General features: G+C 38.8%; 1 protein-coding gene and 2 long non-coding RNA genes across 6 annotated transcripts in view; 2 read left to right on the top strand and 1 right to left on the bottom strand.

The window, feature by feature from the left end:
- LOC107837922 (uncharacterized) overlaps window positions 1-5497 on the top strand; it is a 9478-nt gene extending 3981 nt beyond the window's left edge. The window contains exons 2-3 of the long non-coding RNA XR_001663973.1: window positions 2220-2231; window positions 5369-5497. This is a non-coding gene — a long non-coding RNA (uncharacterized LOC107837922). The remainder of the gene's footprint in view (window positions 1-2219; window positions 2232-5368) is intronic.
- LOC103147752 (protein jagged-2-like) overlaps window positions 1-14950 on the bottom strand; it is a 129122-nt gene that overhangs the window by 98198 nt on the left and 15974 nt on the right. For all 4 annotated transcript variants that reach the window (XM_016678758.1, XM_007566251.2, XM_016678759.1 and 1 more), the window contains exon 3: window positions 2345-2402. In XM_016678758.1, coding sequence (XP_016534244.1) covers window positions 2345-2402 — 58 coding nt within the window. The remainder of the gene's footprint in view (window positions 1-2344; window positions 2403-14950) is intronic.
- LOC107837923 (uncharacterized) overlaps window positions 8818-14950 on the top strand; it is an 8747-nt gene continuing 2614 nt past the window's right edge. Inside the window, exon 1 of the long non-coding RNA XR_001663974.1 lies at window positions 8818-8905. This is a non-coding gene — a long non-coding RNA (uncharacterized LOC107837923). The remainder of the gene's footprint in view (window positions 8906-14950) is intronic.

Genomic DNA, 14950 nt, shown 5'->3' with positions numbered 1-14950 from the left:
AGTTTCTATGCATCACAAATTTGGAACAAACTTCCAGGAAACTGTAAAACAGCTGAAAGGTGCCTTTAAATCTCAACTTAAACCCCACCTGTTTAGAGTTGCTTATGGCTAAATTGCGGGGTTTGATGTCTTCGATGTTTTTAATGTTTTTATCTTTACTTTTCATCTAGTTATTAACTTCTTCTTATTTTTCTTTCACACTGTCTATGTAAAGCCCCCCCGGAAAACGTCCCAGTTCAACAAATCTATATCTAGGGGTGTGAGAATCCTTGTTAAATGACGTTTAACTAAAGTCCTACAGGGTTTAGAGTCCCAGTTAAACGACATTTAACTGAAGTCCTAAAAGGGGTGCGGGTTTTAATGTTTTTATCTTTTATCTTTCTCTATCTCACTGTTTATTCAATGTCACATACTGTTTTTATTTTAATTATGTAAAGCACTTTGAAATGCCTTGCTGCTGAAATGTGCTATACAAATAAAATTTGATTGATTGACTGACTGACTGACTGACTGACTGACTGACTGACTGACTGACTGACTGACTGACTGACTGACTGACTGATTGATTGATTGCAGGCACACTAGAAACACACTTAGTAATTTTTAAGTACCGTAACAACAATCCCTCTACCTCAAGTTTTTCTACAGAAAGAACCTGACAAGATGACATATTCAGACGTCTCAGAGGTGTTTATCTGACAAATATATTTAGTTACAACAACTAGAGCCACTGTCAAAAAAGAGAGTACACCACGTTAATTTCAGGTCCTCATATTTAACATTGTGGAAAACCACCCGAGACTGAATGTCTTTATTTTATTTTCTTATAAAGATCCTCTGAAAGCCTCATCTTTACCGATGTACTTATTTATTGGTCAAACTGTTTTTAAGAAACAGATATTTTCATCAGCACGTCAACAGTTACATAAAGCAGAAGAACTATTTCAGCAACGTTCAGATCTTTTTCCTTTACAGACATGAAATTAGACCAAACAGTCCCTGTTTGAGATTAGCTAGGACAAAACAAATTAGTTTTAATCGCCAAATTAAAGAAAGAGATATTTTTTTCATAATATTGTTCAAATTCAAACATTTAAATGCGCAAAAATTTGCAGTTTGGAAAAGTCCAGATTATGATGTCATAGATTGGGAAGCTGCCGATGAAAGGTAATTCACATTTTCTAAGTTTAATAGAGGGACACCTTATAAAGAGGTTGGCTGAAGACAGTAAAAATGTATCATGATTCAAAGTGAAATTAGTCCTGTACCTGCATAGTTTGAAAGGCCAGTTTAGAGGCATTTTAGAAATGAAAATGCCATTACTCAAAAACCAACATAAAAAGACAGATTACAGGTACTTCAGTAAAAAGACTTTCATTTTGGAGATACTTTTCTGTGGTGTTCTGTGTGGTCTAATGAAACTACAGTGTTTGGCCACAGTGATCATCATTACATTTTGTAGAAAAAAGAAGGAATGCAAAGGAAATATTGAAGCAATATTTCAAGACATCAATCAAGAAGTTGAAGCTTGACCACAAATGGGTTTTCTAAATAGACATTGTCTCTCACCATACCACCAAGTTGGTTACAAAATGAATTAAGGAACACATAGTCAATGTTCTGAGTGTCCATCCCAATGTCCTCATCAGACTCCCAGAGAAAAATTGAGGAGTATAGCTGAAAATATATGTGTTAGAGCAAGAGGGTCACAAATGTGACCCAGTTAATGTGGAAGTTATTCAGAGTTTTTAAAATTCAACCAAATAATCAGGAAAATGGGTAGGAATTTCTGTAAAATTTTAAGGTTAAAAAAATTTAACCTTTGAGTTCAAATTCTCTGACTTCTCTGAAATAGTCTGGAGAATGATTTTAAAACTTGGCACTTTAAAATAGATTTTTGCAGACTTAGAAGTTGATGGAGGATTTTGCTTTGCATTACATTTGGATCCCCAAAAAGGAGAAAAGGATGTCTGGGGGTCTCTCTTGCTACCATGACCTGATTTCAGATAAGCAGAGACAGTGGATGGAGAAAATCTTTACAAGTAAAACATATTTTTCTCTGTGAATATAAACTGCAAAAACTCAAACTTGGAAACTCCCCTGTCACTCTTTCCAGACTGATGGGAGCAACAAATATACTCTTTCAGCCCTTTCCAATACTTTTTTGATTGTGTGATAAGGCAGGCCAGCAAATTATCAAGTCTTCCAGTTCTGTGTAGAATCTCACATTTGTTTAACCAATATCACATGGCTGCTTCAGCTCTTTCTGCGTTTTTTTCATTGTATCTTAAATTCTTAAATTTAATCATTTAGAACATTTTGATCAGAACAGAAAGACTCTTACCACTGCCATGTGTACCGTTGTCCTTATCCCAAGCCTCCACTATCAAAGTGTAATCTTGCTGAAACAGAAAGAGGGGAGAGCAAAGGTTATCACAATGTACATTAATACAAAAAATGTACGCATGAATGGTCCTACTGCCACTTCGGCATGTCCATTGTAAGATGCAGACATTTACATAGTGAATGGACTAAACCTATATAGAACGTTACACTTAAACCAAGTCAACAATTTGCACAACTTAACACATTGATTGGTAGGCTACTTGGCAATTAGTGCCTTACCCAGGGCTCATCGACAAGTGACAGGAGGACAGGAGGAATCAAACCAACAACCTTCCAATCACTCTATACCCACCGGGGTACAGTCATCCATGCCTTACTTGACACGCCTTAACCACGAAAATTTTAGAAACTCTTAAATCTTCTCATGAATATTTTCATACACACATTCTATTGTAGGAATAATGGTGGGGAAAAAACTGCTGTTCCCACACTGCTGTCACTCATTGGCTTCCCTGTGCTCAGGGCTAGTTAAATAGTGCTGCTACATAGCTAAAGACATAGTAGACATTCACCTGGAAGCCAGCAACTGGTTTTCAAATTTTGCCTTACATAATGAATCTTAAAAATCATTTTCATTTGAGGTAATAACTCAGGTTACTATCAGGCAAATATTGACCAAGGTTAGACATGTTCATTTCTTTTTTTTTTTTCTCCTGGTCACAGAAGCTATGATTTTTTCTTTACTTATCTTCACTAGTGAGGGGTTATTTTTTTGGACAAGAATGCTATAATACTAATAATACCCCTTGTAATTTTGGCAAGTGTCAAGAAGAAGGTCATTTTTGAAAGAAAGTCTTGAGAAGTCCTTTTTGTATTTTACCAGAAGCATTGAGGGGACAGCAAGTATGCAGAAGAAGCTGCTCTAAACAGAGGAGACTTTTCAGCCAACTGGAAAAATAGCTAATAAAATCTGGAACTTTATAATTATGAGCTACTTCAAATTGGTAAAAAAAAATTGATGTGAACGACTATGGTTAATCACTGATGACACAGTTATTTTATAAATCTATTTTTTAAGTATTATATAAATAGACACTGTCTACTGTTTATCTTCTGTCAAGAAGCCCAGCATGGCTGCATTCCATGCCCTACTTTCCAGAGGAGATATAATCCATTAACAACTCAAACTCCAGATTGATTCAGGTGCAAAGTTTTTTTTCTTTCCCCTTTATTTTCATCAGTATCTGCAAGTAAGTTGGAGTTGGACCTTGCTTTCTGTCCTGGGTTCCTGGGTAACAGGAACTCATGCAGCTCATGCAGCTGTGAGTTCCTGTGACCCAAGTCTGGTGCAGAGTGACTGAAGGCTGCAGGAGAAGAAACAAAGTTGAGCTGCTTGATGTTAGAGACATAGATCTAAATAAAAACCAGAAATGTTACATGCACATAGATTAGTGGTTGGAAAATGTTCATATGTTGAATAGAATCCTCAACCAAATATGCTTTCATGATGTTGGAACTTGTTGCCTCAGGATGTGTCAACAACATCAAGCAGGCTGAAGAGCTGAACATATTTGTACATAGAAAGATTAGGGGGAGAATGGCTCAAACCAGTGGATGTCAGGTTTTGGTTAGAGTCAAGCCCAGACTCTGGCCGGGCCACTCTGAAATATTTTTATTTTCAGAAGAAACATATTGGTGAATGCACTATATACAGGTAGGGCAATCACACTCTTTGTTGTGGAGGCTGTAGCTCAGTGAAAGAGACACAAATTTACCAATTTTCACTCCTAGTGAGGTGCTTAAAGAATCAGAAGAAGCATTCAATGGAAGAGGCTATTTAAAAGGAAACTTTTGTTCTATGACATGTCCAGATATCACTGCAGTTCATTCAGACTGCAAGAGAGTGGGACAGAGAGGGCTACAAAAGATAACAGGAAGGATGGCAAATATTTGAAGTAAAATATCAGACGAGTTGTTTGACATAAGGTCAGCTGGTGAAGGTTGCATTCAGATTTGCTGCTAACACTAACACAGAGCTGTAATTTGTAAGCAACCATAACTCTGAAAAAGTGTACACGATCATAATTCATATGCCGTATGTTGTCACAGAGCCCAGGTCTAAACCCGATGTAGCTGCCACACAGCTGCTCTGCAGTTTGAACTGCTTTTCACATTTCAAGATGTGTCTTAAGTGTGTGTTTTATGAGCACCACGATGGACAGTGACTGAGGAACAAAGAATCAAGTCAATACTACCCACAATGCCATGGCTTTAAGAGAGAACACAGATGGAGAGGAGATAAGGCATGCTGGGAGAAACCTAACACCTCACAACTAATCTGCAAAAGTCCAAGGGATTTAAGTTTTCATTAGACGGAGAGAAACCAACACACTCCTCACTGCTTTCACCAGTTTAATGAATAAATTACTGCTTTAAACTGAGCAGGATGAGCAAACAGCAACACACAGTTCTGTAGAGACCAATTGTATAGTCTGGAGCTGCTTCACATGCAGGAAGTTGGTTTATCACATGTTAATAGGTTATTGCCTCAGGTGAACATCTCCAACAGCAGAGAACTTAAAAGGACAGCCGTCTGATGAAAATCATTTAGACAAGCTAAATCACGGGCATGGAATATAGCAAACTTTAGATGTGCCTCTGCATTAGAACATCTTAATCAAACAGTTACTATCTGGACTAGAACGTGACTGCATGCTGAGGCAGTTAGTCTGCCATCCGGGTCAGGTGTGTTGGGCCAGGGACACATGAAGGTTGCAGCCTTCATGGCTTGGAGTTTCACTCCTTGGAAGTCCACTGACCAGGCACAATTTTACTGTCTTCTAAGGAGACTTACACCACTGTCTTCTTATGCTTTTTTTTCTTTAGTCTGATTCTAAGAATAAGAGCAGGAATGTTATCAATAGGAAAAGGAATGGATGACCTGTCATCCTTCAACTATCTCAGTCCAATGTATGGACTGCAAATCACACAGGTCAAAGTTGATCAAATTGAGTTTGCAAAGTCAATCATCTAGACCTGGCCACCCTTGGTCAGCCTCTCTAGGCTTTTTGCTGATCTGCAGTAGTCGGTCAGTGAGAAGCAGGGTACTTCAGGAAATCTTTTTAAAGAATCATTTGAACTATTTCTAATGGATGATTTGGCTATGTCACGTACAATTAGAAATCATAGATCAAGTGTGCTAACACTTGATCTATGTGTTGCTAACATATGCAACATATGCTAGCATTTACAGCAACTGTTTTGGATTTTAAAGATTACAATTACATTTTTTAAAGAGATTCTTGATCCCAATTCAGTTTCCAGGGTCCTGATCAGTAATGAGAAAAACACTGATGTTACAACATGTTTAGTATCTTTTAAAAACTCTAGAATATAGAAGAAACCACAAGTATTTTTAGCCTTTGAGTCTTAAATATAGGTGTTCAAATTGTGAAACATTCCAACTGAAAAGTACAGCTTGGAGGCACAATAACATTTCAGCTGCCATGCACTAAAACTTTGCTGATCAACAATACATTTAAGTTATTGCGTGGACTTTCCTGTTGCACAATGCTGCACCATCCTTCAGTAGTGTGCAACCAAGACGGTGAAAAGGTGAGGGGATGCCTGGCTGTTGTGGATGTGTATGTGGATGTATATGTAAATATCTCAGCGCATGTCACCAAAATGTTAGATTTGTTCTTTGGGTTGTGGAAGTTGGTGTAGTGTGTCTGCCGTACTTGGCTTCTGTTACTGTGTGCTGGGAGTATAACGATTAGTATTTGCTGTGAATTCTGAAGGTAAGCAATACTGACCGCCAGCTCCTCACTGTAACCAAATGTTACTTTTAATGTCTAAGTAGTTAGTTTTGTATCGTTATGTCTTTTTCTTCTTTTTTTTTAAATATATGTTGTATCTGTAACCAAAAAAAACAACAAAAAACTGTGTAATGTTGACAGGCAGATTTGCCCTGAATTCTGAAGGCGAAGCCGCTGCGCTGTCAAGTGGTCCAATTAAGCGGTCTGAACCACGATCTCAACCGCTGTGTGTGTCCGATTCCTGCCTCAAGTTTCCTTCCGACAACAACCCATTAAAGAAAACACAATGCAGAGTCTAAGGAACAGCGAGGTGTCATCTCAGGCGGACAGAGTTACATATACAATTCTCCCACGCAGTACTGAGGCCCTTGTTTCTTAAAAGAATACAGTGTTAAACTGCCAACATGTCTGGCTTATGAAATATTCAATCATCTAACCAAAAACAACACCAAACAAGATATTGCCAAGAAGGATTGTAACTACCAAAAAGTAAAAGTCATGGTTTGTAAGTCATGTTACAAGTTAGAACTTGGGAAAATATTAGGGCTGTATAAATAAATCGATTTGGCGATATATATCGATATTTTCCGCCCTCGGAAAGTATCGATTAAGGTAACCTACGCTCCCCAAAACATTGGAGAGCATAGGTTACGTTAAATGTTATATTGTGAATTTTCTGCCCTCCAGTGTTTTTTGAGTGCTTTGGGGCCATGGCATTGGCAACAGAGTTATGTGAGTGGGTACGGATTTCCAGTAAGGTTGTCACCGTCTATATAGTGCATCTTTGAATCGTTGCATTATTTCTCATTGACTACTCTGTATCTTGCAAATTATAATATGTTTTCTGTAGCATGATGAAGTTCCATGTTATAACTTGGAACGTTAATGGACTACATAACCAAATCAAGCATGCAGCCTGTTTAGACTTTATTCGTAGGCACTCAGTGGATATAGCTTTCATACAGAAATCACATGTAAGATCTGTAGACATGCAGTTCTTTGCAAATAAATTTTACTACACAGCTGCATCTGATCTGCTTCATTGAACTCTAAAAGTAGAGGGTCATTAATTGTGCTAAAACGTAATCCCTCAATGAACATAGTAGGGAAATATGAAAGTGAGGATGGCAGGATTTCATACGTCAAAACCATTATCGCAGGTCATAAATTTGCCTTTATTTCGATTTATGCCCCGTCTTTATATGACCTGAATTTATTTTCTAAATTGATTTCAGTTCTGACACAAATACATGACTATTCATTTATTATTGGTGCAGACATGAATGCCTTTATCAATTTAACGCTGGACAAATCTGCGCATCTTTCCACTCCCACACAAATACGATCATCCAAAGAACTGCAAGATTTCCTTTCAGCTTTCAGTCTGGTAGACTTATACCGTGTAGTTAATCCCACCTGCAAACACTATACCTTTTACTCAGCCAGACATCAGTCTTTCTCAATCTAATACTAATACGTAATCTAACCAGATTACGTATTAGTATCTACTAATTCATTCTCTGAAATTCATAATGTAGTAATTCTACCTTGTTCGCTATCAGATCACAGCATTGCATCAGCTCACTATACACCCCTTCCAAAGCTTCACGTTGGCGATTCAATGTATCACTTTTTAGAAATGAAGAGTTTTGCTATTTCTTTCATAGCACTCTAAAACCCTTTATAGACATCAATGCTGGTTCGGTGGAGGATCCAACATTTCTGTGGGATGCGATTAAAGGATCAATTAGAAACACAACAATTTCCTTCTCATCTCATCTTAACCTTTGTGCGTGTGAGGACGCAAACGTAGAGGACTGTGGAAAATGATACAAGTTTTACGACTGTGGGGTCGGTTGGACCCCATTTCTAAACACAAGGGTTAAGAAAAATTGTCTCCAGAAAATAGGCGAATCAACTTAATCAACTTGAGGGCTTCCTCAAGTTGATTAAGGAAGCCCTTAATCAACTTAAATTAGAAAGACAGGATAAACAGAATGGTGAGCTATCGGGGAAATTATCTGTAACTTGGACAAAGTTAAACTCATTGTTAAAACAAAGAATTGAATTTTTAATTCATAAATCCAGAAGGAATTATTATTTTAATGACTCTAGACCAGGGGTCACCAACTCCAGTCCTCGAGGGCTACCATCCTGTAACTTTTAGATGCGTCTCTGCTCAAACACACCTGGATCAAATAAACTGCTCGTTTCCACCCTATTGCAGAGAGGAATGAATGCTGGTGAGGGAATTCAGACATTTTGGAGCAGAGGTGAATCTAAAAGTTGCAGGATGGTAGCCCTCGAGGACTGGAGTTGGTGACCCCTGCTCTAGACACTCTAAACTCTGAGCCATTTACTGGCCTTAAGACTGAAGCAGAATGAGAAATATTCCAACATTACAGCCATTCAAACACTTACTGGTACCCTTACTGAGCCCTGTGAAATTAATTGGGCTTTCAAAGTNATGGGTTGATAACATCCGAAGCGGGTGCGCAGCAGGCAGCGGCGCTGTGTTTTGAGCAGGAAGACGAAGAGGAAAAAAACCCCAGCCGGAATCCGCGGCGCAGTGAGGATTTCCATGATAACAATGGCTGATCGATCATTCTTATTAGCAACAGACAATAAGTATCAGAGACCGAGAGTACTATGAGATGCTGGCAGTCTGAGAGGCAGCTACTCAGAGATCCAAGCAGGGGAATAGCGGCGCTGCATAGCTGCAGGGAGTCGATCACTGCGGGGTGAGGCGGAGCCACTACTTTAGCAGTTACGAAAGCAGCTTACAGCCACGGCTAACTCCGGGAGCCAAGGTAGAAAAGCCTTTTTTCCCATAGTCTAAAAGACTGCATTTGTGGCTGCATTTTACTCCAAAATGCAGCCACAGTGTCCAAAAGAAAAAACATAAGTACAATCATTTGCATATTGAGAGTCTACAGAGGCTGATAATCTCCCCACTCTGTTTCTGGATTACCGTTTAAACTTTTGAGTTTTATGTCAAATCCACATGAATTAAATGACAGAAACTAATTCTCTCACTGCGTCTTTGATTCATTTTGTCCAGCTGCCGACTGTTAGACTGTCCAATCAAAGTCAGGTATTTTGTAGTTGGTGCTTTTAATCAGTTTTCATTTAACTAAATTCAAGTCTAAGGAACACAAAATGTCACTAAAATCACTCTGTCCTTCTAAAATCTTTCAGAAAATCGTAAAAAAGCGATAGTGAATTGTATCGCTCAACAAATATTGTGATACATATCGTATTGTGACCAGAATATCGTATATCGTATTGTATAGTGAAATTATTGTATCACTACACCCCTAGAAAATATGGTAATTTTAATCAGTTTGGTGAAATGATACTAATTAAAGGACACAGATAACGTGTCCATCCACATGTTCTCTGGTAAAACATTTACTTTCATTACAGTACCTGGGAATAACAGCAAAAAAGAAAGGAAGAATGAGGAAATAGTGGTGAAGGCCTTAAGTCTGAAGCAGAATGAGAAATATTCCAACATTATGGCCATTCAAACACTTACTGGTACCCTTACTGAGCCCTGTGAAATTAATTGGGTTTTCAAAGTGTATTACTCTTCCCTTTACTCCTTTGAAGTAGTGTTGAATGCTGAAAAATGTGAGCAGTTTTTTCTGAATCTTCAGCTCCCTACTCTTGCTGATCAGGATTCAGAAAAACTTAGTGCCTCCATTTCGTATCCTTTGCCTCTATGAGGAAAGGTATTTACCTGGGGATTTCCCCAGGTTGGGACGGTGTCCCTCCAGAGTTATACCTCGCCTTCTGGGATACACTCAGCTCACCATAATTAATGTGGCAATTGACAAAGGTTCATTCAATCCAAGTACCAATGCCACGATAATCACATTGCTTCTCAAATCTAATACACAATGCACAATACAGTAACTACAGACCCTTGGCCCTCTTAAATGGGGATGTCAAACTCTATGCGAAAGTACTTGCAACGCGACTTGAAAGCTATTTATCTAGAGTGATAATGATCAGACCGGATTTATAAAAGACAGATTGGCATCTGACAATCTACAGTGCTTGCTACTCATTATTCACGTATCAAAGACATCTGATTCCCCATGCTCTGTCTTGTCTCTCGACGCTGAAAAAATGTTTAACAGACTGGAGTGGCCTTATCTCTGGGCCACCTTGGGCAATTTTAAACTAGGTCAGCAATTTATCCAAATGGTAAAGGTTCTTTATGCTAACCCATCTGCAATGGTGTATACTGGTAATACTTGTTCCTCTCTATTCCCTGTACTAAGGGGCACACGCCAGGGCTGCCCCCCCCTCCCCATTACTTCTTGCCCTCTCCCTCGAACTGCTGGCCCAGAAAATAACTGGAGTAAGTCATCATTGTTGCATCTAAATTCAGTCGCACCAACCCTCCCCTTGCCATCTGGCATCCCAGTGGTGAGCCATTTTAGATACCTCTGGATTTCTCCCTCCATATTTCATATAGCTTCACACAACTTCCAGAGCGCATTTAATCTTATTGAGAAAGATCGACAATGGTGGTCAAAACTCCCAAATGCTCTTCAAGCCCGTGTGTCAGTAATTAAAATGGATTTTCTTCTGCGTGTTAACTTTGATTCCTCTTGCACCGCCAAGGGGTTACTGGGAAAAGCTACACTCTCTCATATCTAAATTCATTTGGAATAGGAAGAAGCCTCGTATGAAATTAAGAACATTTCAACGAAATAAAACACTTGGGGGCTTAGGTCTACCAAATTTCAAGATGTATTTTTGGTCCTTTGTGCTCCGACCTTTGCTTGTGTTGTAATCTGTGTTTTTCTGTGTTGTTGTTTTGAGATTTTCTGTGTTAAGTCCTGTTTCCCTGTGAGTCTCTGTCCTATCCTCCCTGTTGATTGATTCCAGCTGTGTCTAGTTTACTGATTACCCTCCCTGTGTATTTAAGTCCAACTGTTGTCTTCGTCTCTTGTCGGATCCTCATCGTGTGTACCAGTCTATTCCCCTGTCTTCTTTGTGCTCCCCGTTGTTCTGTACCTCGACATTAACATTAAATTCATCATCATCGTCATCCTGGGTCCTCCCTGCGTTCTCCCTCACCACTCACCACTCACCACTTCACTTTATGACAGCTTGTACGGTTTAATCCTGAGCCCTCTGTTTCTGGGAAACCAATTGAAGAGAATCTATCCAAACCACACAGGCTGCAAGACTTAATGTATTCTAATATACCTCCTAAAGAGGCCAGAACACAATTAGGATCAATAATTTCTTCTCTTCTTAGAACCTGTCATTCAGTGTTGAATCACACAAACACCAACCTGAAGTTGCATAAACACTCTCCTATATTTAATAACTTTTCCATCCTTATCCATCCTTTTCCATCCTAGGTGGAGGGATAATGGTGTCAGTGTTCTCAAAGACCTTATGAACAATGATGGCCTGTGTTCTTTTAGTGACCTACAAAGTGTGTACAATCTACCAGATTCTACATTCTTCTTTTATTTACAACTCAGATCGGCCATGAAAGCATACGGTGTGCCAAGGGGTGTGCCTCTCCCAACTCATCCTTTACAAGAACTTCTTGCCTCATGGGGTCAGGCACGTGGCATTGTTTCTAAATTATATAAATTTATTTTGGATCCTCATGCTAGGCTCCCTGTAGAAAATGTATGGGGGAACGACCTTTACTTTATGGGAGATGTAGAAATCTGCTGGGATACAGTATGGGAGAACCTCCACAACACACCCAAAAACCCTGAACACCAGCTTATACACTTTAAATGTATCCATAGGATGTATTTAACACCCAGGAGACGTCATGCTATGAAAATGATCACATCTCCTATTTGTGACCTATGTATACTTAAGACTCCAGGCTCTTTTATGCACATGTATTGGGATTGTCCCAGAGTGGCTGCTTTCTGGAGACAAATTTCCAACAAGCTAATGTTTGATTATCACCATCTTGATGAATGACTTTTCCACTTTAGAACTTTCCCCTCAACAAAAGCGCATGCTGTGGGCAGGCCTCACTGCAGCTAAGAAGATGTTGGCACTACGATGGCAACCACCACACTTATTACCTTGGCAACAATGGGCCAATTCCTTCCTAGACGTGATGGAGAGATCAATGACCAGGATGCAAACGGCCAGCCAAAAATGATTAGAGCATGGGATGCAGCTTATTCTTTGGTTAGAGAAAGAATGCAACACAATTCTATGTAATCCTCTTAATATGTGACTGTAAGTGATGATTTCATCTTCTCTTTCCATATTTGTTATTATTTTGAGATCTTGGGGAACAGGGTTGGGGTCACCATGGTATTTCTATGTCTTCCTATTGTAATTATGCTGTATTGTACATGTTTTTGTGGATGTAAAACAACTGAAATAAAATCAATTGATTGCAAAAAGATAGTTACATTAATGTCATTATGATAACCTCATGGTGAAGATCCAGGACTAGTTGAACATGTTGGCCTAAATACGTTGCAATTTTCCTATTACCTAAAAAATTGTTGTTTTTGATACGCCAAAATTCATAATTACTCTGTCCTCTTCTTCTATTTGGTCCTCCTCCTCATAATCATCTCTTCTGATTTCTACATTGTGGTTGGTTTCAATGCGCTCCGGTTCAATTTGAAAAGGTTTAATAAAGTTACTCATCACTGTTTTGGCTGGAGGAGCCAGGCAGTTGGCCCATTACACGTCATTTACCCAGAATGCTTTGCAACGTGAACAACATGGTGACATTCCTGTGAAAATATTTTCTTAAAATTTATAAAAACTAAATAACCTACAGTATTAGTACTGTGTTGTTTTTACATCTAAGATAAATATTTCCCAAATAAGGTCTATTTTTTTAACTAACTGTGGTTCCCTTTAACCAGCTAGTTGATGGTCACAAACCAATAAGTGACACTGTCTAGGATCAATTCACCTCCTACAGGAGCCGTTTCATTCTGAAGAACAAAGCTAGACTAAATCTCAGCTATGAAGCTTACAGCAGCACCAGAGATCCAATTAACACGTTTTCATCTGTTTGAAATAAGAGGAAGGAAAAAAGCAGGTGCAATTTGACAACTTACACCTGTTAGTCTATTACAATGAATAAAACATGTTGCTCCCGGCAGAGAGGAGATCGGATGGTTAATTTAGCACGTTATTAACAAAACAGGCCCACCGCCCCTCGAGCCAGCCTCACTGCTTCTCCCTGAGGAGACCTTGCTGTGGTAATGACAGCTAATCTAATGAGGTCTTTATACCATGCTGTAGAGTTGTGAAATGACCTAATTCACTTTTCTCACACCAAACCTGTAAAAAGCTCCAGGTCTAGGTGAATTAGTCTTTTACAGTGAGACCATCGTGTGTGTGAGGAACCTGGAGTTTCTGGATTATATATTAGACCCTAGCACAACTGTTTGTTCCTGATCCAGTGGGTGTAATCACAAAGTCACAGCATGTATAGGAGATAAAATCATTGTACAGCAGTTTTATTACCATCTCATCAAATCATCTGTACTCAGATCCTGCAAGACTGACACTGTGGCACTGTGTACTGCATCACAGTGTTGGGGAATACAGAACAAGGACCTGGATCATATATACCCACCTGTCAGAAACACCCCTGATGTCTAAATCTACTCTTTATCTTGTTGTACAACTACAACTATTGGGAAGTCAACTTCACAACTGACAGAAGTGGTCAGCAGAGTAAGAGAGCCAAATTCAGTGAACAGCTCACTGAGTTGCTGCCAACCAATGCCAAGACTGAGCTGAACTGACATGACCACATGTATATGGGCATGATATCAGCTTCTTTCAGTTTTTTTTAAAGCAGCAAGACTGTAAAATCACAACAAAAACTTTACAAAAATATTAAATAACTGCTAATGCAGGATCCTTATTTAAAAGAGAAACCCTTAACTGGGCTTAAGTTGCACTAGAGCTGGCAGCATTAGGAAGTCACGAGTGGCAAAGAATAATAACAGCATGGTGCAAAACAAGGAAGAGACAGTGGTGAGGTGTGTGGTTAGTGTAAAGTTAGAGGTAAAAAGGCATAAGGGAGTCTTCTTCTAGAGATTTATGTTGCTGCCTTTATGGTATGTATGTGTTTCACACATAAAACAGACAGGACTCCATCTTCTGTTATGGCAACTTTATTTGCCCCACCCTTCACATACTTTTTGGAATTGTTCTCTCTGCATCAGTCAAGCATGGATGCATAGATCAACAGTTACACAGCTTTATCTATGCTACAGATGCTACTTCTGCTGACAGTTACATAGTACAAAGATCAGATTCTGTAAAACTTCTGCGCCTGAACAAAAATAACTAGACATAATGTTTTAAATAAAATACCATAGCCAAATAAAATATATAAAATAAATTAATGCAATGGAGTTTTATTCATAATTTAAAAACAATAGTAATAATCTAAATAAAATACTTCCAGTGTGCAACATATGTCTATAGTCTTGGAGACGTACATCAGCATCAATTAAATGTTTGTTAAAACACAATAAAAGCATGGCTAAGAACGACCCCCAGACCTTCCACCTTCCATTTAAGTTACATTTATGACTTCCTCTGAGCTACTTTCTTACTGTGTTCACGATAATTTATTACACTCATGTTACCACTGCACTGAAATCTAACAGTGCAACTCATTAAACAACACGAAATTACTTTAAAAAGTCATTATTGTCAATGGTGTTATGTGAGAATACACTCAAAAAAATTTATTCAGAGTGGAGCTCCCATGAACAAATTCTTCAAATATAATATAT

This window comes from Poecilia formosa, unplaced genomic scaffold (genome assembly GCF_000485575.1).
Source record: "Poecilia formosa unplaced genomic scaffold, Poecilia_formosa-5.1.2 Scaffold189, whole genome shotgun sequence".
Classification (NCBI taxonomy): domain Eukaryota; kingdom Metazoa; phylum Chordata; class Actinopteri; order Cyprinodontiformes; family Poeciliidae; genus Poecilia; species Poecilia formosa.
The sequence above is the reverse complement of the archived record's forward strand: the minus strand, read 5'-3'. Positions and strand labels throughout refer to the sequence as shown.